General features: G+C 36.2%; 1 protein-coding gene across 2 annotated transcripts in view; it reads right to left on the bottom strand.

Annotated features, from left to right (window-relative positions):
* Positions 1-24686, bottom strand: part of CTNNA2 (catenin alpha 2) — a 1459872-nt gene that overhangs the window by 357124 nt on the left and 1078062 nt on the right. For both annotated transcript variants that reach the window (XM_051974336.1, XM_051974337.1), the window contains exon 8: positions 24408-24488. In XM_051974336.1, the coding sequence (XP_051830296.1) occupies positions 24408-24488 (81 nt within the window). The remainder of the gene's footprint in view (positions 1-24407; positions 24489-24686) is intronic.

Below are 24686 nucleotides of genomic sequence, written 5' to 3'. Positions count from 1 at the left end.
TTTTCTTCCTAAGTCCTTGGAGTTATTTTGAATCATTGTGTTCATGAAAATAGCTAAATCATTCACAATTGATCATTTTATGGTATCACTATTACTGTATATAATACTCTCCTGGTTGTGCTCACTTCACTTTGTGTTGGTTTATATGTCTTCCCAGCATTTTCTGAAATATCCTGCTTGTCATTTCTTATAACAGAATAATATTCCTTTACATTCATATTCCACATCACCTTCAGCCATTTCCCAGTTGATAGGCTTCCTTTCTATTACAAATTCTTTGCTATCACAAAAAGAGCTACTATAAATATTTCTGATATTTCTATAGATAATTTCCATTTTTATTTTATCTCTTTGGGATACAAATCTAGTAGTAGTATTTCTGGGTCAAAGAGTTTGCCCACAGGGAGATTATACAATGATTGATTCTGATTGACATGACTCTCATCAACAATGAGATGATTCAGACCATTTCCAGTGGTCTTATAATGATGAGTGCCCTCTGCACTCAGAGAGAAGACAGTGGGAACTGAGATCACACTATAATATCTTCACTCTTTTTGTTGTTGTTTGCATTTTGTTTTCTGTCTGATTTTTTTTTCTTTTTGATCTGATTTTTCTTGTGCAGAATGATGTTTGTGGAATATGTTAAACATATATTAAATCACTCACCAACTCAGGGAGGAGGTGAGAGAAATGAAGGGAAAATTAGAACACAGGGTTTTATAGGGGTGAGTGTCAAAAATCATCCATGTATAGGTTTTAAAAATTAATAGCTTTAGTTAAAAAAGTTTGCCCAGTTTGACTGCCCTTTAGGCATAGTTCCAAATTGCTCTCCAAAGTAGTTGGTAATTTCACAACTTTACCAATAGTGCAATAGTGAATAGAGAGCTTTGATGAATTATTTCTATACTTTTACAAATTATTATCTTATATTACTTATATTACTACTTTGCTTTAAAGTTTACAAAGCACTTCACATATTTCATCTCATTTCAAGACTCCAACACTCCTGTAGGAATGATTTAGACAGAAAGGGTAATATAATTGAAAAAGACTAGACTTAGAATCTGGAAGAGTCTGGTTCAAATAACACCTTGGACACTAACTGGATGATATAATGCCAGTAATGTCAATCTCTCTGAAACTTACTAGGTAACAACCTATAGAGTCTATGGCTGCTATATTGTGAGGCTCAAATAAGAAAATACACGTGAAGCTCTATATTAATGTGAACTCTTATTATAGGAAGACTATTATCCCCATTTTACAGTTGCAGAATCCTACTTAAATACCTTACATCAATCAAACAGCTAGTATGATTCCGAGGTGGGATTCATTCCCAGGTTTCTACTCATTCCAGGTATGTATAGTGATTTCCCAATGCATCTGTAACTAATTCCCCTTGGGAAGTCAGTCTAATTTTGCTTCAGCTAAGGAGGGCAAGCAAACAGTGACTCCCTATTCGAATCTTGCCATTTGCTATCTGTGTGAGAGTTTAAACAATTAAGTCTCAGTTTACTTATCTGTCAAATGAGGGAGCTGGATTAGAAAGTCCTGAAGGTCCCTTCCAGCTCTAACCTTCCTATAAGTTTCATGCACATTCTTTTTTAGCACATGGAATTGTTGGTCTCTTCCCCTACTAATGAGCAGTATATATATTGTTTCAATCCCTCCCGCAAACAGGCAAGATGATTTCTTTGTAAACTGACTATTAGCCTCATTTTAATGTCTTTACTTCTTCACCAAGAGGTATGGGTTAACTGTTTCTTATATAAGGCCACAAATTTAGCTATCAATCAACCGAGGCTGTAAGGAATGACTTGACAAAATCATTCGTTAAGTCTGACAGGAGTCAAGAATACATAGCTTTCTTCCAACAGCATAAGTGGATGCATGACAAGGGAATATTAATTGCACAAGACAAGACATTTAAAGGTATTAGCTCAGCACTTGCAGTCTATTTTACTCAATTAAAGCTATTCGTCAATGTAAATAACTGCAGGAAAGATGTTGCTGGATTTTCTTCTGTTTACCAGATGGAGTAAGGTCAGTGGGGTCTAGACTAATTTACTTCCATTTTTTTGATAAGGGAAGGAGAGTGGGGTTGCAGGATGAGGAGAAGATAGCAAATGAAAACTCATCCATTCAATCAACAAGTAGGAACAAAGTGCCCATTCTGTGTGGAGCACTGTGCCAGGAGGAGGAGAAAGATTCAAAGTCAGCGCTATAGCTAGAATGGAGTAAATTGTATTTTACATCGATGTAGCAACATCCAAGGGGACAATACTTCTAACCTTTGTTCTAAATGTCCCCGAGTCTCACCTTGTATTGCTCCACTGGCACCCAACCATCATAGGATTCTGTTGTTGTTTGTTTATTTGTTTTTTCCCCTTCCTTTTCATCTTCAGTTCTTAGCACAGTACTTGGAGTACTAACTATTTGAATAATGGATTTTTCCTAATTTGTCTTTTTTTTTTTTTGCTTGATTAACACCACCCTCAAATTTGTGGGAGCACAGGTTCCATAACCCTTGCTCATCAGTCTATATTTTATCCATACATAATTGTTTGTATATTGTCTCCTATATGACCATGAACTCCTTGAAGATGGCACAATTTTTGTACTTGTCTCTCTTTGTTCCTTGAAAGCTTAGCTCCATGACATTCAGATAGCTCTAACTTAATAAATACTTATTTATATTTATATTACTTTTTTTTCTTTTGTACACATTGTAAATAGCCTTATCCATTTATATATGCATTGCTTCTGGGTAACAGAAAGTCATCTCTTTTGGGACAGGAGCCATCTTTTGTTTTTGCCTGTCACAGTGTCTGACGTGCAGTTGACACAATAAATGTTTTGAGATAGTGTATGCAATGGAACATGGGCTGAACTTGAAATCTCATAGCCTGATTTCAAATCCAAGTTCCTGACATGTATTGGCCATGTAGTCTTAAACAAGTCACAGCCCATATAGTGTTAGTTTCTTCATCTGTAAAATGAACAAAATGAATTGGATCACCTCCAAGGTACCCCTCATCTCTAGCTCTTTGGTTCTATAATCAGTAGTTCTTAAATGACTGTTCATGAACTTGTTAAATAATAAGTGTATTTCAAAATCACAGATTTCCTTTGTAAACTTACATATTTTATTATGTTCATTTAAAAACATTATTCTGAGAAGGAATAGTTTTAAGACTGCTATAGACTTAAGTCTATAATTAAATAAAAAAAGTAAAACTCCGTGTTATAAATTTAGTCTTTAATCTTAATCCAATTGGCCACCTAATTCACTTCTCTGCGTATCTGACATTATCTCCAACTGTTTACCCATGGAGATAATTCTGTAGCTCACATGAAAATGGAATCTTCATGAATGATTGACTGAAAGTAAAAATAATAAAAAATAATAATAGAATGATAATTCACCATAACACTGACATTTTACAGTCATTGAAAGATTCAAATAAACTCAGATATTATTTATTCCTATTTGACAAAAGAGGAAACTAAAGCTTAAGATGGGAATTAATCTGTTCAAGATTACCTACCTAGTTGGAGCCAGACCCTATTCCTTGTGACTAAAAGTGACTCAATCAATCTTTTGTTTGTTTTCTCAGAAAACACTGGATTCACCAAAATATCTCTACCAAAAAGAGCATTCTGAGCGTAGTTGCCTGGCTATTTTTATTTTGTGGTAAACTATCTACCATTGATTTGCTGACATTGATGGAAACAAGTTATTTGACCCATTGTTAATAAATCAAGGGTCTACATCATTAACAAAGAATTGAACATTCAACTCAGCAAGTAGAATCAGGAACTATGAAAACACTGTAGGGAAAAATGTTTTCATATCTGACAACTATATCAATACGATGGAAATTAAAACCTTCAGGAGAATGGACATTTTGGAGGTGGGGAGAAATAAGGGGGGAAAAAAGGATGAGAGAGGCATGGATACAGTTGTTGTTGTTGTTTCATTTTTCAATTATATCTGACTCTCCATAACCCCATCTGTGGTTTTGTTGGTGAAGAAATCTAGAGAAGTCATTTTCTTCTATAATTCATTTTATAGGAATTATAAGGAATTCAAGGAAACTGAGGCAAATAAGATAAAGTGACTTCCCCAGGGTCACACAAATAATAAGCATCTAAGGCAGGTCTTCCCGACTCTGGGCCCAGTATTCAACACGCTATACCATCTATCTACCAAGACATTAGCCCTGATAAAACCAAAAGATGGAAGCACCAGCTACAAATTATGCATCTTTCAAATAGAATAAACCTTGAGATTAGGTGGCTGAGGAGCAACAGAATTGGGAGTTTGATATCCCAGATATTAACCCTCTCATCACCCTCTCAAAACTTCATTCACTTAGATTTTAATATAAAAACATTACTAAATAACCACTAAAAATGGGCTGTCTTAGATGGCCCAGTGGATTGGAAAAGAGGAAAAGGCAGAGTAAGAGAAAGAGAAGGTTAAAGGAGAGATATGAAAGAAGGAAAGGAGATGGTGAAAGGGAAGTGAGAAAGAAATGGATAGAGACACAGAAAGACAACAACAGAAAAAAAGAAACAGAGAGAGAAATATACAGCATTGTGAGGAGACAGCAGGAAAGTGGACAGATTTTCAGTAGAAAGATAACAGTTATCGATTAGACTAAATGGCCTCTGAGATCCCTTCAAATTCTGAAATTCTGTGATTACATAAAAGCTCCATGAGAAAATACAAATTTCCCTGGAAAGAATTACATTGTAAACTCTAATCACAAGCATGAACCTACTCAAAAGTCTTGAATTTATGTCATGACTGTACTATTATATAAGGTAAATGACCTTAGGCACCTACTTGGAATCAACAATTCTGATGTTGTGATTCCAGGCAAATTACTTATTTAATTTCTCCCTGTGTGTCTATGTGTCTGTCTTTCTCTGTTTCTATCTCTCTCTCTCTCTCCTCCTCTCTCCTTCCTTCTTTCCTCCTTCCCTCCCTCCTCTCCTCTGGCCTTTCCCTACTCCCTTTGTTCTCATTCTTCTCTGTCTCTCACTGTCTCTGTCTCTGTGTTTCTATCTCTGTCTCTGTCTCTGTCTCTCCCTCTCTCTGTCTGTCTTTCTATCTATCTCTCTGTGTCTCTCAGCCTCTCTCTCTGTTTATCTCTGTGTGTCTCTCCATCTCGCTCTCTTCCTGTCTGTCTCTCTTTCTCTCTTCCTCCCTTTCTCTCTCTCTCCCCCTCCTCCACTTTCCTTTCCCCCTTCCCTCTCCCTTTCCTCCCTCTCTCCCCCTCTCATTCCCCTTCCCTCCCCCCTCCTCTTTTCTCTTACTCTCCCTGCCTCCCTCCTTCCCTCTCTCCACCCATCTTTCTTTCGATCTAGAAAACAGTGGTTGGTGAAGTTTTTCACATTGTCTATCTCACAAGGTTGCTGTATTTTTGTGTGGGTGAAATATATATATAGGGAAACAATAAATTGTCTTTTTTTCTGGTAAAAAATGTAGTACCAACAAGGATTGTTTTCCTCTTTTTATTGTTAGATTAGTTTTGCTGCTGAAAGATACACAATGTGATGACAGGAACATGGGCCTGCTGAACTTATATCCATTGCTTAGTCTTTATCCTGATTTAAATTCAACATTTGCAAAGCCAAATAGCTTCCTGGGAGTGAGGTGGGCTCTATAATTCAAACTCTATACTATTCCTGAAATTTCTTTGGAATTAATTGTGAATTAATAGGAATTACAACTCATAAGATAATTGTCTGTTATATTGAATAGTGAATCAACCTCAGACATGGAGAGTAAAAAGAACAAATATCAAATTGTGGGTAGTTCACTAGGATTCTGTTCAATTTTCCTTCAGTATTACCTCAGCCATGAATCAAGAACTATCATTTTGCCATTAAGAGGGAGGGGTTTTCCAGAGATTACATCCTAGCAGAGGGGGTGTAAAATGACCTAGATGGTCCCAAAAAGATGATGTACCAAAAAAATTCTAAAAAGAGAAAAAAAAAGATCAACAATTATGGAACTCTGGGAGATATCCAGCAGAGGCAACAGAATGCCCACAGGAAAATAGATGTGATGTTATCAGAGATATGGCACAAGTTGAAAACCAATGGATCAATGCCAAGCAGAACTGATATGCCCAGTGGATCACCTGGAAGAAGCCTGCTGAGATTGACAGAAGAAAGCAGAGACCTTGAAGCATCAGAGGCAGGACTTGTCCTACTCCATGCTTTGGCTATGTTTGCAATTTTAATATTGTTGTTATTTTATTAGAATAAAGCTATTTTGCAAAGAAATAGAAAGAAAAAGACATGGTCCAAATGTGAGGAATGGAAGACTGCTGCTGATGGAAAATGCTTTTCAATAAATACAGCTCTCCGATAAAGTTACCTCTAGGGTTCCAGACCATTCCTGATCGTTGAAGAGTCAATCCCACTTTTAAAAACAGAATCTTTGACCCTGTTTCTTGGTCCAGCTCCAGTGGTGTATAATTGCATACTTTCAGTTAACTTCTCCCCTTAGAGTTCCAACTTGATATGATATCCTTCCTCCCTTTTAGTCCATAACTAATGTACACTCTTGCATTTGGAACAGCTGCTGAATTTCCCCCAAGGGAGTCTTGAATCAGAATGAAACCTGGTGGTCTTTTGGGATTTTGGGGGGCAGTCAAGGATTCAGGATGTCATCTTTGCACCAATGAAATTGCCCATATTTTCACTGATAATCTTTAGCTCTTATGGATTAATTCATTTTACATCCAGCTCTTAAAATGATAATGCGAGAGAGGCACTGATTATTCCCCTTTCCTGTTCTATCCTCTCTGCTGTTTTCCTTCCAGTCCAATCCAATAGGACTATCATTGCACTTTTTTTTTATATAGATTTATAATCAGGAAATACCTCCGAAGCCATATGGTTCAGATTTTTCAGGTAAGGAAAAAGAACTGGCAAATAGCAAAGTCAGAATTTGAAGACAGGTCCTCTCACAGTAGATCTAACATGCTCATCCCTGCACCATATTACCTCTTTCTCAGCTTTGTCTCTGAGTTTATGTTGATGAAGCTGCAGTCAGGCAAGGAGCTATGCGCTTGAGCAAAAATGGAGGGTCTCAGAGGGTGTTTGAGAGACCATCAGGACTTTCTGGAAGCTGCTGAAATGCCTGATGTCTCTATCACACAGTAAATAGCAGCAGGCAAAGGGAGGAGAAAATCACATTTATACATTCTCCCCTGAAGCTTGGACAATTTGGGAGGAGAGAATTAAGACTTGGAATAAACACATTTCCCCTCTATCTATTAACAACTAAACTGAAGTTGGTGACCATCTTTCTGCCAAAGGTCCAGTCCATTTGGCAAAAGATGTTCAGGTAGATTGATGGGTGATGTGTAAGTAAAATGGATCAATCACCTTTTTTTTTTTTAACTTTTCTAGGAGATACTTTGATGGTTGGTGGGTAGGGATGGGATGGCTTAGCCTCCAGGCCAGATTGATCCAAAAGAATGGTTTCCAAACTAACAAGAGACTGAGGGAGAACTGGAGGGAATCAGGCTTGGGTCATTAGCATGGCCTGCTTATTGCCTGGTTCTCAACTCAGAAGTTGTTCAGTATTTGCTTCCTCAGTGTCTTCTCTAAAATACCTTTCATCTTTTTCTTCTCAGAACTGCCACCTTGGAGAGGCCATAAAAGAAAGGCAGCCTCTGCAAAGGCCTTTAGCCAACCTCCAAAAGGAAGCTTTTTCTGCTCTGTTTTGGATAAAAAAAGGAAACTGCAAAGTAACAAAGAAAACCAAAGGAAGCTCAAGGAGATCAAAGAGCCAAATGGAAAGAGAAGTGGCCGAGGCGGGGGGAGGAAAGAGAATTTTATTAATTTGAGGCTAGTTCAGCTGTGTCAAAGTGACTTTTCCTTTGGGAGCCTCAATTTCCTTCATTAATAAAATGGGATAATAATATATGTAACCCCTTCTAAAAGGGTATTTTGTGAGGCAATGAGGTGCAATGGAAATTGTTTAAATATAGATTGCTTGACCTGTTGTCAGGGGAACTGAGCTCATATCACAGCTCTGCCAGTTATTACCTGAGACATTAGACAAGTATGTCATTTAACCTCTAGGTTTCAGTTTCTTCATATTAAACAGATGAAAGCATGGGCCCAGATAATACTTAACATCCTTTCTAAGTCAAGAGCTGTGTCCCTATGAAGGGATTTAATAAACTGTAGAGTGATTGAAGATCCAGACTAGAGTTTCTTAACTTGAGGTCCATGATTTTCTTTCTAATATGCTTATAACAACATCTCACTAAAATTGGTTTACTTTGAAATTCAATTTCATTTATTATTATTGATTTAAACATTATTTTGAAGAGAGGCTTCATGAAAAAATCATAGGGGGTCCATGATACATGCAAACAATTGGTTAAGAACTCCCATGCTAAAGTATTGAAAGAGGCAAGTACATGGACTTAAAATTCAGAAAAACCTGAATTTAAACACTGCTTCAAACACTCTGCTGTGTAACCCTGGGCAAGTCATTTTGACCTTTTTCTGCCTCTGTATCCCCATCTATAAAATAGGTGATAATAATAGCATCTATCTCAAAGAGTTGTGAGGATAAAATAAGATAACATCTATATGTAAGAGACATTCTCTTCTCCAAAATAAAGCATTACTAAATGTTGTCTATTGTTATTAGCTATTAAGATATTTCCACACCCACAAGTTCAAGAACAAGGTGGGATGTGTTTGTGTGATTACAGTGCCCACACAGAGATCTACACATCAATAAATAAATGGCCACTTTGGGGATAATTCTCTTGAAATAACAAATGTAATTTATTTTTACTTTTTCTTTGTTTCTTCCTGCCTTTTCTCTGTCTTTCTGTCTTTTTGTGTATCTTTCTGTTTCTCTCTGTCTCTATCTCTATCTCTTTGTGTCTCTGTCTGTTTCTCTCTGTCTCTGTCTCTGTCTCTCTGTCTCTATCTCTGTCTGTCTGCTCCCTTCCTCCTTCTTTCCCCTTCTCCCTCCCCCCTCTCCTCTTTCTCTCTCTCTCCTCTCTCTCTCTTGCTTACTTACAAAATACTCATATGCTTTAACTGGTGTAAGGAACTGTGTTTGGCTATTGCCTCAATGGATGTAGACTGGCAAGTCATCTGTAAAACAACTTGCTCATGATCACACATGTAGCCAGATTTGGTCAGGAGCAGTTTATGAACCCCAGTTTTTCTGTCCCCAAGGTCAGATCATTATTCATTACTTTAGGTTGTCACTGTACCTGAAAATACCCATTTGTTGCCTCATTCAAGTGTGAATGAGCTAGCGACCCTTAGCAAACCCTTATTCACCTGAAGACACTATTTCATCCTTGCTCTTTCAGATCCTCTCTACAATGGAGCTTCAGCTTAGGAGAAGCAGAATTTTCCATGAGAGAGAATGAGAAAATTCATCTATCTACTGCTGTCTCTATGACTCCTGTTCATGTATTCTGAGGTTCCTTATATATACACCACACAATTTCTAGCCTCCAGGACATCGCACAAGCTGTCACACGTGAAAGGCAGTCTTTATTCATCTTTGTCTCTTGGAATCTCCATTTTCCTTCAAAACTTTGCTCTGCTGCTACCTTATAGGTCCCACCCCCTCTCCCAGATGCTAGAACTTCTCCCTTCAAAGTGCCTTATATTTTGATTTTTTTTTAATTATATATGTCATCTGTTCTGCAAGAAACAAAAATAACCAGGAAATTGGATAGGACATTTTAAATCAAGTAAACTTCATTAAATTCACCAGTGAAGGTGGCTCTCCCACTCTAGTAGAGTCACATCATTCAGGGAGAATATAGCATGAGACTGGGAGGAATGGAGAGGAGTGAGGCATTGGAGTATCTAACACTGATTAAAAATATTCCTTTTTCCATAGCTTTTGAGCACATCTGAAGTCATTTTTGTTTGTCCATTGGGCTCAGAATATTATGATTAATCCAATTCTCAGAATTAGGGTGCAGGGTAGAAAATTATAGAGTTAGGATACAAACTGGATATGTTGACATCTTGTGCCATGCTGTTTGTAATGGCAAGTAAGTCAGGGGGCTTAAAGGGGTGGGGACATTAGTAGGTGACAGGATGGTTGAATCAGGACTCACAGTCCCAACAGAATGTAAGCTCCTGGTGGTCATTTTTTTTTTTTTTTTGCATATCTGGTACCTAGAACAGTTCCTCACACATAGTATGTATTTAACACAGGTTTATTGATTGCATGATTGGCTTATCTTGTACAAACTCAGGCTGTATACATATGCATATGTATTTATGTATGTAACATATATGTTAGATATTTAACTATATTTAGAGAAAGAGGCAAAAATAAAGATAGAAATAGAGATAAGAGATAGAAATGAAAATAAAAATAGAAACAGAAATAGAGATGGAGAAGTAGATGGAAATGGAGATAAACCAGGTCTAAAGAGGAGAAATGGTTTGCTCAAGGTCATACAAGCTGGAAACAGCAGATATGAGAAGATTGTTTTCAGGAGATGAACTTGGACCTTGTTCAGTTCAGACTACACAAGGATGTGTATTCTTTAAGTCTAAGAGAAAGCTCTTCTTCCATGGTAGAGGACTATTAGGGCCTGAAACGCTTGAGGAAAATCCTGTTAATCAAATCAATGTACCCACTGTGTGCGAGAAGAAATAAAGACAAAAGCGGTATTCTCAGGAGAAACTAATGAACAATATATAAGAAATAAAAGAGTCGACTGATTTATTGCAAAAATGATTTCAGAAAGTCTGCTAATGCAGAGTCAGATGGAAATTATAATTCTCACTGAAATCCGCAGAACAAATTACTCCTGTTTAATCTGAGACCTCAATGTACATCTGGTCCGCCTGCTTTACTGAACTGACTGGCCATTTCAGCCAATTCCCCAGTTCTGAGAAAGAACTTAAGTTTTTCCAGCCTCATCTCATCTGCAAAATGGGAATAATAACAGCACTTATATCACATGGTTGCTATTAAATTAAATTGAAAAATACAATTATAAAGTACTTTGTAAACTTTAATATACCATGCACATTAATGATAATAATAGCTAGAATTTATATAGTTTCTACAATATGCAAAACATGATGCTAAATTCTGAACAAATATCTCACCTGATCTTCCCATCAACCCTGTGAGATGGTTGTTCTTATTATCTTCATTTTGCACTTTAAGAAACTGAAGTTAAACCAATAGTAAATGTCTGAGGCCATGCCTGAAAGCAAACCTACTTGATTCTGCATCCACTGCACCACTAGCTGCCTAGTTGTTATCCTTCATTTTGGAAAAGGAGCAAAATTACATTGCTTAGCTGATCAGAGCAATACAAGCTTGGAAGGCTCTACTGCAGATCAAGCATAAGATGTCTGTAGGAACATGTAGGATGGAGAGGACTAAATTGGCTTATCTCGTGATTTTTTTGAGCTACTGTGATTTTTCCTTGCTTATAGAACACAGTGACTTCTTTGGTACAGGTTCATCACGTGGGACAATCCTGTCAGTGCTTCCCATATCTCACATTTGATCCCAGAGTTCTTCAGAGAGACCTTGAGAGTGTCCTTGTAACTATTAATAATTGAAAATGGATAATCTACCTGCTCATAAAAATGTCTTAATGAATTCTTCCACAAGCTTGGTCATTGCCATGAATTAAATGGTTTAGCCCCATTTATCTGTCTCTTACTATTAGATTCACTATTACACATAATCTGATGAAAAATTTCCCCAAGGAAAATCCCAATATCACTTCTTTCATTAATTGGTGAAGTGAGAAGAGAAGGGGGAAAATAAAGGAAAAGGGAAAGAAGGGAAGAGAAAAACAAGAAGAACAAAGAATTATTTTCTAATCCTAACTAATGAATCCAACTACATGAAATGTGTATGTGTATATGAGAGAGAGACAGAGAGAGAGAGAGAGGAGAGAGAGAGAGAGAGAGAGAGAGAGAGAATGGATATATGTTATAGTTAGTAAAAAATATATATATATTCTTTGAAATATCAAATACTAAAGCTGAAACTTAATTCTCTGGCCACAGAATGGCCAAATAATATAAAAAGAGGGAAAAAAACTGATACTGAGAAAGACTGAAGGTAAAAGAAAAAAGGGATAGCAGAAGATGAAAATAAAAAGCAGATTGTATCATGAAAGCAATGAAGATGAGCTTCAATAGACTTTGGGAAATCGAGGAAAATAGAAAGGTCTGATGTTCATCAAGAGTTGGACATGTGGATGACTAAACAATAAATATATTTTTCCCCAATAGGATATAAAGCCTTTGAGTAGCTGCCACAGGTTCCATGCTTTCATTTGAAATTTCCACCCTCATGTACATATTCCAGTAGCACCTGAGATTCAACACAAGCTTTCTCATTTTTTTCATAAACGGGGCTCTAAAGGTGTGAAACACTGCATGTAATGTTAGACTTTTTTGATGATATCTTGGGTATTCTGCTCAATTGTTTTTCCTTTTTCTCTTTTTTATTATTTTATAAAGAGGATTTTCCTTTAGGAGGAGGAAAGGAAAGGCATATATTAGATCATTTAAGTGATATAAGAACAAAAGATCAATTAAACTGCTTGAAAATATGAGAATACATATCCCCTGAAACATTTGTCTTTTTCTGACAAACCATAGCATGCAGCCAGTCACCCACATTCATAATCTCAGGCTTAATTGTGTGATCCTTTTGCAACATTTGGGAATATAGAGATGCTGTGATCATAGGCTTCAAAACTGGAAAGGAGATCATACAGATGTAAGGGAAGCTCTGTTCCAGAAAAGTGACAATTTGCCCAGGGCAACAACTGGCAAGTAACAGAGTTAGATTCAAACCCGGGTCATAGAATCAAAGAAGAGAAAGGGGGATAAGTGACCTGAAATGTAAGCAACCATTCAATAAGAATACCATTAACTCATAATATGAGTAAGTTGTCATCAAATCTTTTCTCAATGATATAACATCCATACACACACACACACAGAAACATATCACTTTATGTCAAAACTAAAGCTGTCTCTGTAGTTTCTAATTCTGTCTGTATGTCTCTGTCTCTGTCTCTGTTTCTCTATTCTGTCTGTCTCTGACTATCTGTCTCTGTCTGTCTCTGTCTCTGTCTCTGTCTTTGTCTCTGTCTTTCTGTCTGTCTCTGTCTCTCTCTTTGTCTCTGTCTCTCTCTCTCTCTCTCTGTCTCTCTGTTTCTCTCTTTGTCTCTGTCTCTCTCTCTCTGTCTCTCTCTCTGTCTCTCTCTCTCTCTCTCTCTCTCTCTCTCTCTCTCTCTCTCTCTCTCTCTCTCTTCCTGTCTCTTTTTCTCTCTGCCTCCCTTTCCTTTTCATGGATAAAATAGAATAAGTCAGGCCCCCACAGCCTTTCACAAATATTTAAAGGGAACAAGTACCATCAAAACAGTGTTCAACTGAGAACTACAGGGCTTGGTTTCATTGCCTACCCCAGCTCTGCCAAATATAATCACTGAAAGCTTAAGCAAAGAACTCCACTTCCTGTGCTTTAGTATGATTATCTGTAAAAGTGATGGTATTGGAATAGATAATTTCTTATCTTTTCTATTCCAGAGCTATGGTCCTCTAACCCAATTCTTCCAGGCTTCTTTTCCTATTCTACTCTTTGCTTTTGGAGAAACTAAATGACTCACCACCTGCTTATACTTACCTACTTCAGCAAGTTTTTATATGGCTTTTTCTGTGATTAGATTTCTCTCCCTCTATCATCTCTCCCCATTAATACTTAAGCCTTCCTTCCAAACATGGTTTAATTGCCACCTCCACCCACTAAGCCTTCCCTGTCGCCCTTATGGCATCAGAAAATGATTGTGTATTCACCTAATTTCCTAGTTCTCTATATGTCTTCATGCACTTCCCAAGTCCTAATATAGAATATGCATATGCGTTGTTATCCAGTCTACTAGGCTCCAAAGAACATATGAATAACAAGTGATGGTCAGGATTATAACTCAGTCCTTGGGCCTTTTATTTAGCATTCTTTCTAATGCACCAACCTCCCTTATAAACACTTATCAAGTACCAATTTGGGCAATGTCACCCAGGGAAACTGACAGGAGAGTATGGTTTTCATTTGTTGCTGCCTTTATATGTTTTAAGAGACATGAGAAGGAAGGGGAAAGAGGGAAACACGTTTTTATAAATGGCTCCTAATACCTCCTTCACCTGAAAGATTCTATGATTTCATGTTTCCTGAATCAATATCTTTCTTCAAAGAGATCTTTTGACAAATCAGTCTAGAATATCTTTCTGTCATCCTTCGTCTTCCTTTTCTTCAGGATGGCAGATGAAAGGTCAAGTGCTTCGTTTCCCTCCTTGCACATAACTCTCTACTCAATATTAACTCTTCAAGACAATATATAAGAAAATATGGTCTTATATTGAATTGTGGTTAAAAGTAATTACATTCCCTTTTTCAGACTCAATTTTAGCAACATGGTATATAGTGGCTATTTAGTCTGAGGGCAAAATTCCATATTTACAGGAAATTTTCCATGCTTGGGCCTGACAAGAATACCTGTTCTGGGTACAGTTTTCTGAAATGTGGTACCATATGTGCATCAGTAAACATTATGTGTAGAGTAAATTAAACCAAGGTTTATAATTAGGCAGTAAGGAAATTACCGCGGACCTGCAAGAGTAAATCAGTGGTATTAAAACACTCTCCATTTTCTCCAGAGCACTTTAGAGCACCATAAAAAGCCCATGTCATGGTGATAAACATCGAGAAGAAATACATTTTAAGAGAAAAAAAGGGACACAATTGAAATAAGCTTTTTATGCTAGAGTCCAAAATGCCCTATTGTAAAATTTAGAAACTCATCCCATCTCACCATATTTTGAGGTTATCTAACAGTAAAACTTTTTAATTTTTTGCATAACTGTTTCTTTCGTGTATATAAGTGGTTGGCCAGATACAGGGAGGCAAATAGAAAGGGTTCTTAAGCCCGTAGAACTTGTAAAAATCAAATCTGCCAGCATAACATTCTAATAAGTAGGTAGATTGTCTAGTTTTAACCAATTCTGATGATGATGATGATGTTTCTGATGATGATGATAAGAAAAAAGGAGGAAGAAGAAAGTAGCCTTATCAATAGTTATATAACATTTTTAAGCTTTACACATATCTCACTTGAATTTCATTAAATTATGATCTCCTTGATGTCAAGAACTGCCTTTTCCCTCTATCTGTATCCCCAGTACTTAGCACAGTGCCTGACACATAATAAATGGATATTGACCAACGGACTGAACTCCACAACAAAAACAAATTCAGGCAAACAGATAAATGGCTCTTGAGAATATTTAACTTGGCAAGACCAAGACTCAGCAAAAGCTCATGAATTCTTTAAAGCATCCTAGCAATCAGATAGATTGTCTATTTTCAATACAACTTCTTCAGGGTCCTGACTCCTCATGTCAATCCAACAAACATTTATCAAATCCCATACTATGTATCAAACTTTAGCATGTACTACATGCTAAAGGTATAATAAATTCAATTAACAATTGCCTTGCTCCCCAAATTGTACATTCTACAGAGTTGTAATATGTGCATACATATAAATACACAGATATATGTATAAAACATAAAGTGAATGTAATTATTTCTTCCTTCTTTTTCTTTCTCTTTTTCCTTTCTTTTTCTTTCTTCCTCTCTCCCTTCCTTCCTTCCTTCCTTTCTTTCTTTCTTTCTTTCTTTTTCTTTCTTTCTTCTTTCTTTCTTTTTCTTTCTTTCTTTCTTTCTTTCTTTCTTTCTTTCTTTCTTTCCTCTTTACAGCAATCAGATTTAAGTGACTTTTCCAGATTCATATAACTAATAAACGAGACTGTATTTGAATTCAAGTCCTCCTGACTCCTGGGTCAGTGTATAATCTGTCTCTGATACACAGTTATTTCACTTTTTCAAAAAGGAAAAGCTTTTTCACAAAGGAAGAGCATGCTAATATGCTAACATAATAATATGCTACTGTTATTATATAATAAAATAATATGCTAATATTGAATATGGAGTATGAAAGGTCTCCTGTATGATGTGGAACCTGCTGGGTGTTGAGGAAATCTAAAATTGCTACTGGCTGGAAGTGAGAAAGGGAAGTATTCCAGACATAAGGGACCACTTGTGCAAAGGTGCAGAGATGAGAGAAAGAATGTCATATTCAGTGAATAACTAAAGGGAAATTAACTAATAATAGTCATAGTCTAGGATTAGGACTAGAACTCTGATTTTCTTGATACAGGGAATTCCTACAAAATGAAACTCCTTCAAATCATAACCTTTTCTTTTAGAAAGTATTAGGAAGAATAGAGCATTTGGAAGATTAAAGGAATTATCCAGATCCATAAAGCCTGAATGTATCATAAGTAAAACTTGAACCAAGCCTTCCTCACTTCAAGAACAACTTTCTATCTACCATGTCACATTGCATTTTTAAGAGAATTTTAATTAATTAGGAAGAGTAAAGGGCTTGACTTTTGCAAAGGGGAGCACAAAGGCCCAAAATCTCCACATGAGTAAAAAATTCTCTCCATCTCTACTCTGAACCTTCCAAACAGCTTGTCTATATAAGACAAAATCAGAGAATCTCAATACAATATGTCAACTTTTAGGCATTTTCAAGACCATCTAGTACTACTTTTTCATCTTATAGGTTCAAAAAATATCCAATAATGAGGCTGAAGAAACATTTTGCCTATGGTCATTTAGCTAAAAAGTGACAGAGTTGAAATTAGAAGCCTGTTCGCCTGAAAGGTGGTTCCCTATCTAAGTAAAATAAACACCCGAGAGGTAGGATTAGAGAAGTAAACCAGGATTTTACATATTCCAGACATCAGCCCTTCTGTCCAGTTATGATGTCTGAAAACATCACCTTTGGAGATATTTCCTTGAATTAAGACACAGAAGGCATCTCTGATAAGATGCAAATCTCTAAAACTACAAACACATTAAGATAGATTCTATCAAAATCTCTAATGGTTCATTTGTTTGTTTTTGTCACTTAGTCTGACAAATAAAAAAGAAACATGAGACAAGTTCTTTTGATATGAGGTTGGATGAAGATGGGGATTTCTGATGCATGAATATCGTATGATATATATATAGTGGAAAATAACTTAAGGAATGAAAAAATGAATTTCATTTATCTATAAGCAATCAAGTATCTGAAATTGGTTTCCGAAAAATTGTCTGTTTCTATCAAAATGGGTACACATTGGCTAAATCCCTGATGATGGTCTGTGCATCTTGTGTCCAAAGAGCAGAAAGTTAAAATATGAGAATCTCATCACTAGAATACTGATCACCAAGGATGAATTGTTCATTTGTTTATTTAATAATTAACATTTGAATAGTACTTGAAGCTTTCCAGAGCATCTTATATATGTTATCTCATTGATCCTCATAACAACTATTTAGGACCAGTTTTGCAGAGTAGAAGATTGAAAATGATAGAAATTTAGTGATTTCATCAGAATCATTCAGGAAGCAAATATCTAAAGTAGGATTTGAATTCAGATCTTCCTGCCTCCCAGTTCGGTACTACCCAATGAATAACTTCAAAACACAAGGAGAAAAAAAAACTCCCTAATGAGTATAACTATTTAAGTATGTGTTCCCTTATCCTTAGGGTCTTCAGGAAATAACAAAATGATAATTTGTTGGGCATTTTTGAAAGCAGATTCTTTTTTCAGGTAGTGATTGGACATTGTGGATGATTTCTGTAATCCCTTCTAATTAGAGATTCTGGCATAGTGTGATTTGGCTCAACTCTCTCATTTTATAGTTGAGGAAAATAAGGTGGGGAGAAATCCATGGTCCATGTCATAGTCTGGAGAAATGCAGAAATTTAAGAGGAATACTCAGCTTAGAATGCAAAGATATAAAGAAGCTTTAGTGTACAGTGAGCAGGACTGAGTTTTTAAGAATCTAGTTGTGGGATTTGAGGGGAGGGGAAGCATCACTAATACATAGCAATGTGCTTAACAACAAATAAAAAATAACATTTTCCAAAAAATGTCTAGTAATAGCTACCATTTGTATAGTGCTTTAAGATTTCCAAAGCAATTTGCAAATACCTTGCTTTATGCTCACATTATTTTACAGATAAGGAAACTGTCTTTCTGACTTCAGACCTAGCACTCCATCCACAAGAGCACCCCATAGCTGAATAAATAAATCAGATAATAATGTGTCTCATTATCTCACAAGGCTGTTGGGCCATGGCCCCTCGGTAAAACTAACAGAATGGACAGAAGATCCAGTGTCAGTTGGGTCAGGTCATTTTTTATAATGGTGACCTGAGATGGTCTCTGTGTCTTTCTCCTAATCTATTCTAAAAATCATGAGGATTAACATATTACTAAAAGTATAACAAAGAATTCATATACATGGCCCAAGGGGGAAAAGACAGTGTACCCAATGACTTCAGGATAGTAGAAGATCCTAGAGGACAGAATTATTGAACTGTCCAGCAGAAGAAGACTATCCAACTATTGTTGTATCTGTACTCTGACAGGGGGGTTACCTATTTACCAGAGACACATATAGATCAAAGAATAGGTTTGGGAATGGGAAGACAGACTTACCTGACACAGGACAGGATGGTTATGGAACATTGGGTGTTAGACAATAGAGCTCTAGCACATGGAAAATGTAGACACTAGTCTTTGGACCACTCAAACAAAGAAGTGGGTTTCCACAGAGGGAAAAATGCATTCTCTGAAGGTCAATATCCTGGACAATGCTCCAGTGGCCCTGACCTGATTACAGCTCTACCCACTACTTCTTGACTCTGAACTCCTTTGTTTCTGATCTCCCTTTCTATTTTCTGCCTGCTCTCTCATACTAACTTGATCTCTTTAATTTTGATTATAAGTTGGTGGGCTGACCCTGTGTCCCAAATGTCATCAACCCCACCAGACCATCTCTATAAGAAGAACACAAGCATTATCCCCTAATCCACGATATGAAGTAGGAGTTGCTTGTTTTTCATATTATTTTTAACTGACATTCACAAAGCATTTTATGTGCTTATAAGGGAAAATAAAACTCAAGATATTAATTCTTAAACAAGCCATTTGTTAGAATGAATTCTAAAAATAAGTGGCCCCATCAGAGAAAGGTGTAAGGAAATGGATTTGAATATATTTTATTTAAATGCCTTGGAAGGCTTCTAAAAAGTGTCTTGAGACAGACAATGAATAAACAGATTAGTACCTTTTTTTTTCTTTTCTTTTTTTTTCAAAGGAGAATTTGAGAAGAAATAGGGCAGCATGAATTATCTGGAATGGAGATTTAGACATCAGTATCATGTTCTAAGCAATACTATGCCTTCATCCCTGGTACAGATACAGACACTCAGAGGACCCAGCAAGCACAACCTGCTCACTCCTGCTTCCTAGAACAGAAAGGCTACCCCAAAAATCTAGGACAAACATTTTCCAGATTGATGTAGCCTGTCATTGCCCAGATCTCAGAATAGACAGGGTTAGCTTATGGAACTACCACCTGCAGATTTCTAAATCTATTCTCCCTACAGAGAAAATTCTGTACACAGAATTTTCAAGACATCTTATGAGTATTTTCTATTCATTAATATTCTAGGACAAATGAATTGGACACAGGGGGCAGGTGGAACAAAGATAGGCATGTGGAAATCTTGTTGGCTCCCACGCTTTAAAAACAGGACCTCTTCTCAAAATCCTAGTACAGTTAAAGATCAGAAATTGGGCCTTCTTAGTGTCTAAAGGTTTCATGCTGTTATATGACTTCAATAACAGAATTCAGTCCTTGTTACAATGGCTATTATTGTCTAGTTGTTGGCCCTGCCATTTACTGAAGTTTTGATTAAATTGGTTTTCATTACTAGAATGTTTTTATTCTTTGATCATATGTCATAGATAAAGATATAGATCATAGATCTAGAAGTGGAAAGGGTCCACAGAAGTCATTAACCTAATGTCATCATTATACACAGGAGCAAATTGAATTAAAAAAAAATAACTAGGTCAAGATCACAGAAGTCATAAGTGAGTCAGAATTTGAACAAAGGTCTTTTGAGTCTGTGTCCAGGGCTCTTCTCTGTCTTTTGTGGGTACAGGCACAATATTACTAAAAAGACTTGCTATTAGAATTTTTCAATATTAGACATCCATAAGAATATTTCAAAGTCCTATATTTTAATTTTACTAATTAATGAGACTAACACATTAAAAATAATTGACTGTGGTTAGCCAGTTTTGATGGAAACAACAAAAAGGAGGTAGTGCCTAAAATAGCATCAGGTAGGCCATTGGTCATGAAAATGGAAGAACAGCTGGTAGGTCCTAAGTCTACACAAAGTGATCCCTAGACCATGTGGACCTCTCAGTACTCAGACAAGCATAAAGCCAGAATCTTTTGTTTCCAGGATGGTATAATTCCAGATTCACAGCAGTGACAATAGCTCAGACACAGGGCATACTGTGCATGCAATTCTAAGATTAGAAATAATAGTTACATTTGGCAGTTCATTATTTTCCTGCAAATCAATTTTGAAATCCCAAATAAAATACTCCTCAGAGTATTTTGGCCTGCCATTGCTCACCACATTGGATTTAATTTACTACCCAGGAAATGTGCCCATCAGTCCCAAATGACAGTCTTTAATCGTTGTAATTTTCCCCTTAATATGGCAAAATAGCACCTCAATTAACCAGAACTCAGTAGGAGTACAAAATTCTATGTATTTCTTTTTCTATTTCAGTAAAACACTTGGTTATGAAAATGTTTATAAAATAACTTAGCCTGCTTCCCTTTCTCAATAAATTCAATCTATCGATCACAATGTACTATTTCTATGGTGATGGAAAAATCTTGCAGGGCCTCAAAAAGGTCATTTTGACCACCCACAAGCAATGTCTGGGGCTGTCTATAAAAAAGGTGCAGAATAGGTTACAAATGTTATGATTTGGGGCGCCATTCAGAGAGAACCTGTTCTCTCTTTAGAAAATAAATCAATCTGCCCAGTATGTTAGAGTTTATCAAAGAAACTGTCAGAACCATGGACAGAGACTGCAATTGTTTTAGCACTATAGTGTTGGAAAGCAACATAACCACTAGAGTTGAACTATTTGGGACCTTTCTTATGGCAGTGTTGTAGGGACAATATAGTATGTGGGATATTTAAGGAGGGAGACATTTTACAAGAAGTCGGAAGAGTTAAACAGGTTAACTAGTTGTTATGAATTTCGATGGTCTGTTGTTTTTTTTTTTTTTGGATTAAAATAATAACTCATAGGAAAGCAATTGATAATAGGTTTATATAGCTGAATCCCCTTCCTCAAATAGTAGTTGGTTTGTGGACGCTAATAATGCTTTTCCTGGATTCAGGGCCATATTTCCAGGAAGGACTGAGTCTATGATGAGAATGGCTTTCTCAGATACTTCTGATTGCATTCATTATCCCATTCTTGGTTTCTTTAAATTAAATATATATATATATATATATATATATATAATATATATATATATATATATATATATATATGTCTCTTGATTTTAGGGATAGATTAATTTGATCTTTGCACCACCCCCTCCCCAAAACAACTGTACAACACGGGGCCTCATAAAACTTTGCATAGTGATTTAAGATCCCATCAAGAGAAGACTCTATTTCGGGATAGAAAGAAAAGAAATAAGCACTAATCAAGTAACTACTATGTGTTATGGGAGCTTTGCACATGTTTATGTGATCCTATCAACAGCTCTGGGATCTAGATGCTATTATATTTCCCACTTTATAATTGAGGAAACAGAAGCAGATGGAGGTAAAATGATTTGTCCAGGATCACACAGTTAGGAGCTATCTCAGGATGGATTTAAGCTCATCCCTTCCTAATTTCATGCAAAGTTACTTTGAGCGGTCTAATTGTCTTTTAGCACTTATGTGTTACTCAGTGTTACTGCATGCAGTGTGTGTTTATTAGAACCCTGGATATTTTGTTGAATCAGCAGATGTTACATTTGATTCTCTCTTCTTAATTTTTGTATGTTATGTATTTCTTTGCATTCTGGTGAAGCCATTAATCAATCCCTTCTCAGAATAATGCTTTTAAAAAACTGAAGAAAATTCTACATTTTAGTTAGAAATTAACAAAATAAAGCTGATTTTATCCCATACAAGTTCACAAATGTATGCACAGACTTCTTAGAATCCATGGATTTTAGATTAAATCCTCTAGCCTGTAAGAGTTATGGGGCAGGGATACGGAGTGGATAGAGACAAAAATAGAGATGAAAATGGCTGATTCTTATTTAATGTCAGGAAAATCATCAAGGAACTGAGTTACTTAAAAGTAAAATAGGTCTTGGGTTTCCCCTCACTGGTGATCTTCAAGTAGAGGCTAAGCAAATACTTACTAGGAATGATATAGAAGAGATTCCTTTGGAAGTATAGGGTTACTTAATGATCATTATAGATGTTTCCAACCATGAAATTATATGTTTATGTCCAATTATAATTATCCCAACCTCAATACTATTAAATTTTGAGATTTATAGAAGAGGTAGAATACAAGACATCATTTAATCAAATCCTTTCTTTTAAAGTCAGCAATGATATCTTGTATGGAATATTGGATTTGAAATCAGTTAACCTAAATTTAATCTTAACTATGATACTTACTATATGACATCAGAAATTCATAATATTTTTGAGCTAAGATTTTACCCCCTGAAATAAGTGACTAATAACACACACAGGGGTATTACAAGGAAATTTGAGTAGCTTTGTAAATACGAATTAATTCTATAAACTCTGACAGACATTTTAAAGTTGTACATTGTTGTTGTTGTTCAGTCATGTTTCATTAGTAGTTGACTCTCTGTGATCTATTTAATATTTTCTTGACAAAGATACTGGAGTAGTTTGCCATTTTCTTCTCCAGTTCATTTTACAGATGAAAAAACTGAGTCAAGCAAGATTAAGCGACTTTCACAGGTTCACATAGCTAGCCAGTATTTAAGGACATATCTGAACTCAGGTCTTCCTGACTCCAGAGCTACTGCTCTATCTCCTAGCTGCTCATACTGTAATGAATAGAAAACTGGAGTCTAGAATGCAGGATTTCAAATCCTGCCTCAGATTCTTACTAACCATATGACCCTGACAAGTAATTTAACCTCCCTCAGAGTGGGTTTCCTCATGTTTAAAAAGGAGGATGATAATAATAAAACCTATTTCTTAAGGTTATTGTAAGAATCAAATCAGACAATAAAATTTAAGTGTTTAGAAAATCCTAAATTTTAAAATACCTGTTAATTATTGTGATTTTTTTTTAACAAATTAGCAAATAGAAGTCAAGAAAAATAAAATGACTTCTCCAAAGACACAGCTTATAAGTAACAAAGCTCAATTCTAAGCCAGTACATGTGACTCCACTTAGAAGTTAGTTTCGTTTATACTGGTAATACATTCATTTGAATTAAAATGTTGTAAACTTGTTAAAAATGCAAATATCCTAGGACAGCTAACATTAAATCCTTTGCAGTGAATGCTATTTTAGTAAAAATTAGTTCATCAGGTACATTTTAGCAAGATTGCATCTAAGAGTTAATTTTCACCATACAAGCATAATATCATGGAGTGAAAGCTAGCCTCAGATTTGGAACCTTTAGAGCAAGTCCTTCTGTCACATACTGGCTGTCTGACCCTAATCGTGACACTTAAATCCTTAGTGCCTTCAGGGAGATTATAGGTTGCTAAGTATTTGTCGATCAGCATTGTTGAATAGAATTTCTTCAACAAGGGTTCCCTAAATCAATAAAAGCATGTCTTCCCCTTGCATCCCCTCTTCCTGCAACAAAATGGGTGGATATCTGTGTCATCTTTGATTTATCTATTGGAATATGGGAGAATTTGGAGAAAGCATGAAGGCACCTGGATGCAGACTAAGTAATGTTGGAAAGGGGAAGCAGGGAATTGTTAGCAATAATTTTGTTGATTTCAAAGAATAAAAAATAAAATAATAGATAAATACATGAGTGAATGGATAGATAAATAGATAAGTGAATAAAAATAAATGGATAGATCAATGAATAAAAAAGAATTATCATCAACAGTCAGACCCAAGGATAATCCCTTCTCTTTGGTGACCAACTCCCAGGGGTCCCGAAAAAGCAAGGATCATCACAATGTTTCTTTCCCTCCCAACTAGAAGCCTGGGTATCAATAAGCACTTAGGGATGTCATTCTACTTCTGTGCAGCCAGTACTTGGAATAGCCAAATACTGTGCCACTAGTATTGGCTGCCCCAGAGAAGGACATTCCCAGCATCACCAGGAATTGCCATGCACTTGAAGGGAAAAACAGTACCTGTCTCCTTAGATCTCTTGTTTTCTTGGTCATCTTATCAATAGCAATGTTTAGAGGATCTCCTTTTTCTTTCCTTCCAGTCTATTAAGAAAACAGAAATAATTTCCAGTTTAGAAAACAAAATAGGAAAGCAATCAAGGTGTAAAAATTGAGGGAGAAATTAAGTAACAGAATTTATTCAGTATCAAAGACTGTTCTTTATATGATCATGGGATCATAGATCTACAAACAGAAAGATCAAAACCATCACTCCTGTCCCAACCCCTCGCTATTCAAATC

This window comes from Antechinus flavipes, chromosome 2 (assembly GCF_016432865.1).
Source record: "Antechinus flavipes isolate AdamAnt ecotype Samford, QLD, Australia chromosome 2, AdamAnt_v2, whole genome shotgun sequence".
Classification (NCBI taxonomy): domain Eukaryota; kingdom Metazoa; phylum Chordata; class Mammalia; order Dasyuromorphia; family Dasyuridae; genus Antechinus; species Antechinus flavipes.
This window is presented reverse-complemented; position numbering and strand designations above follow the sequence as displayed.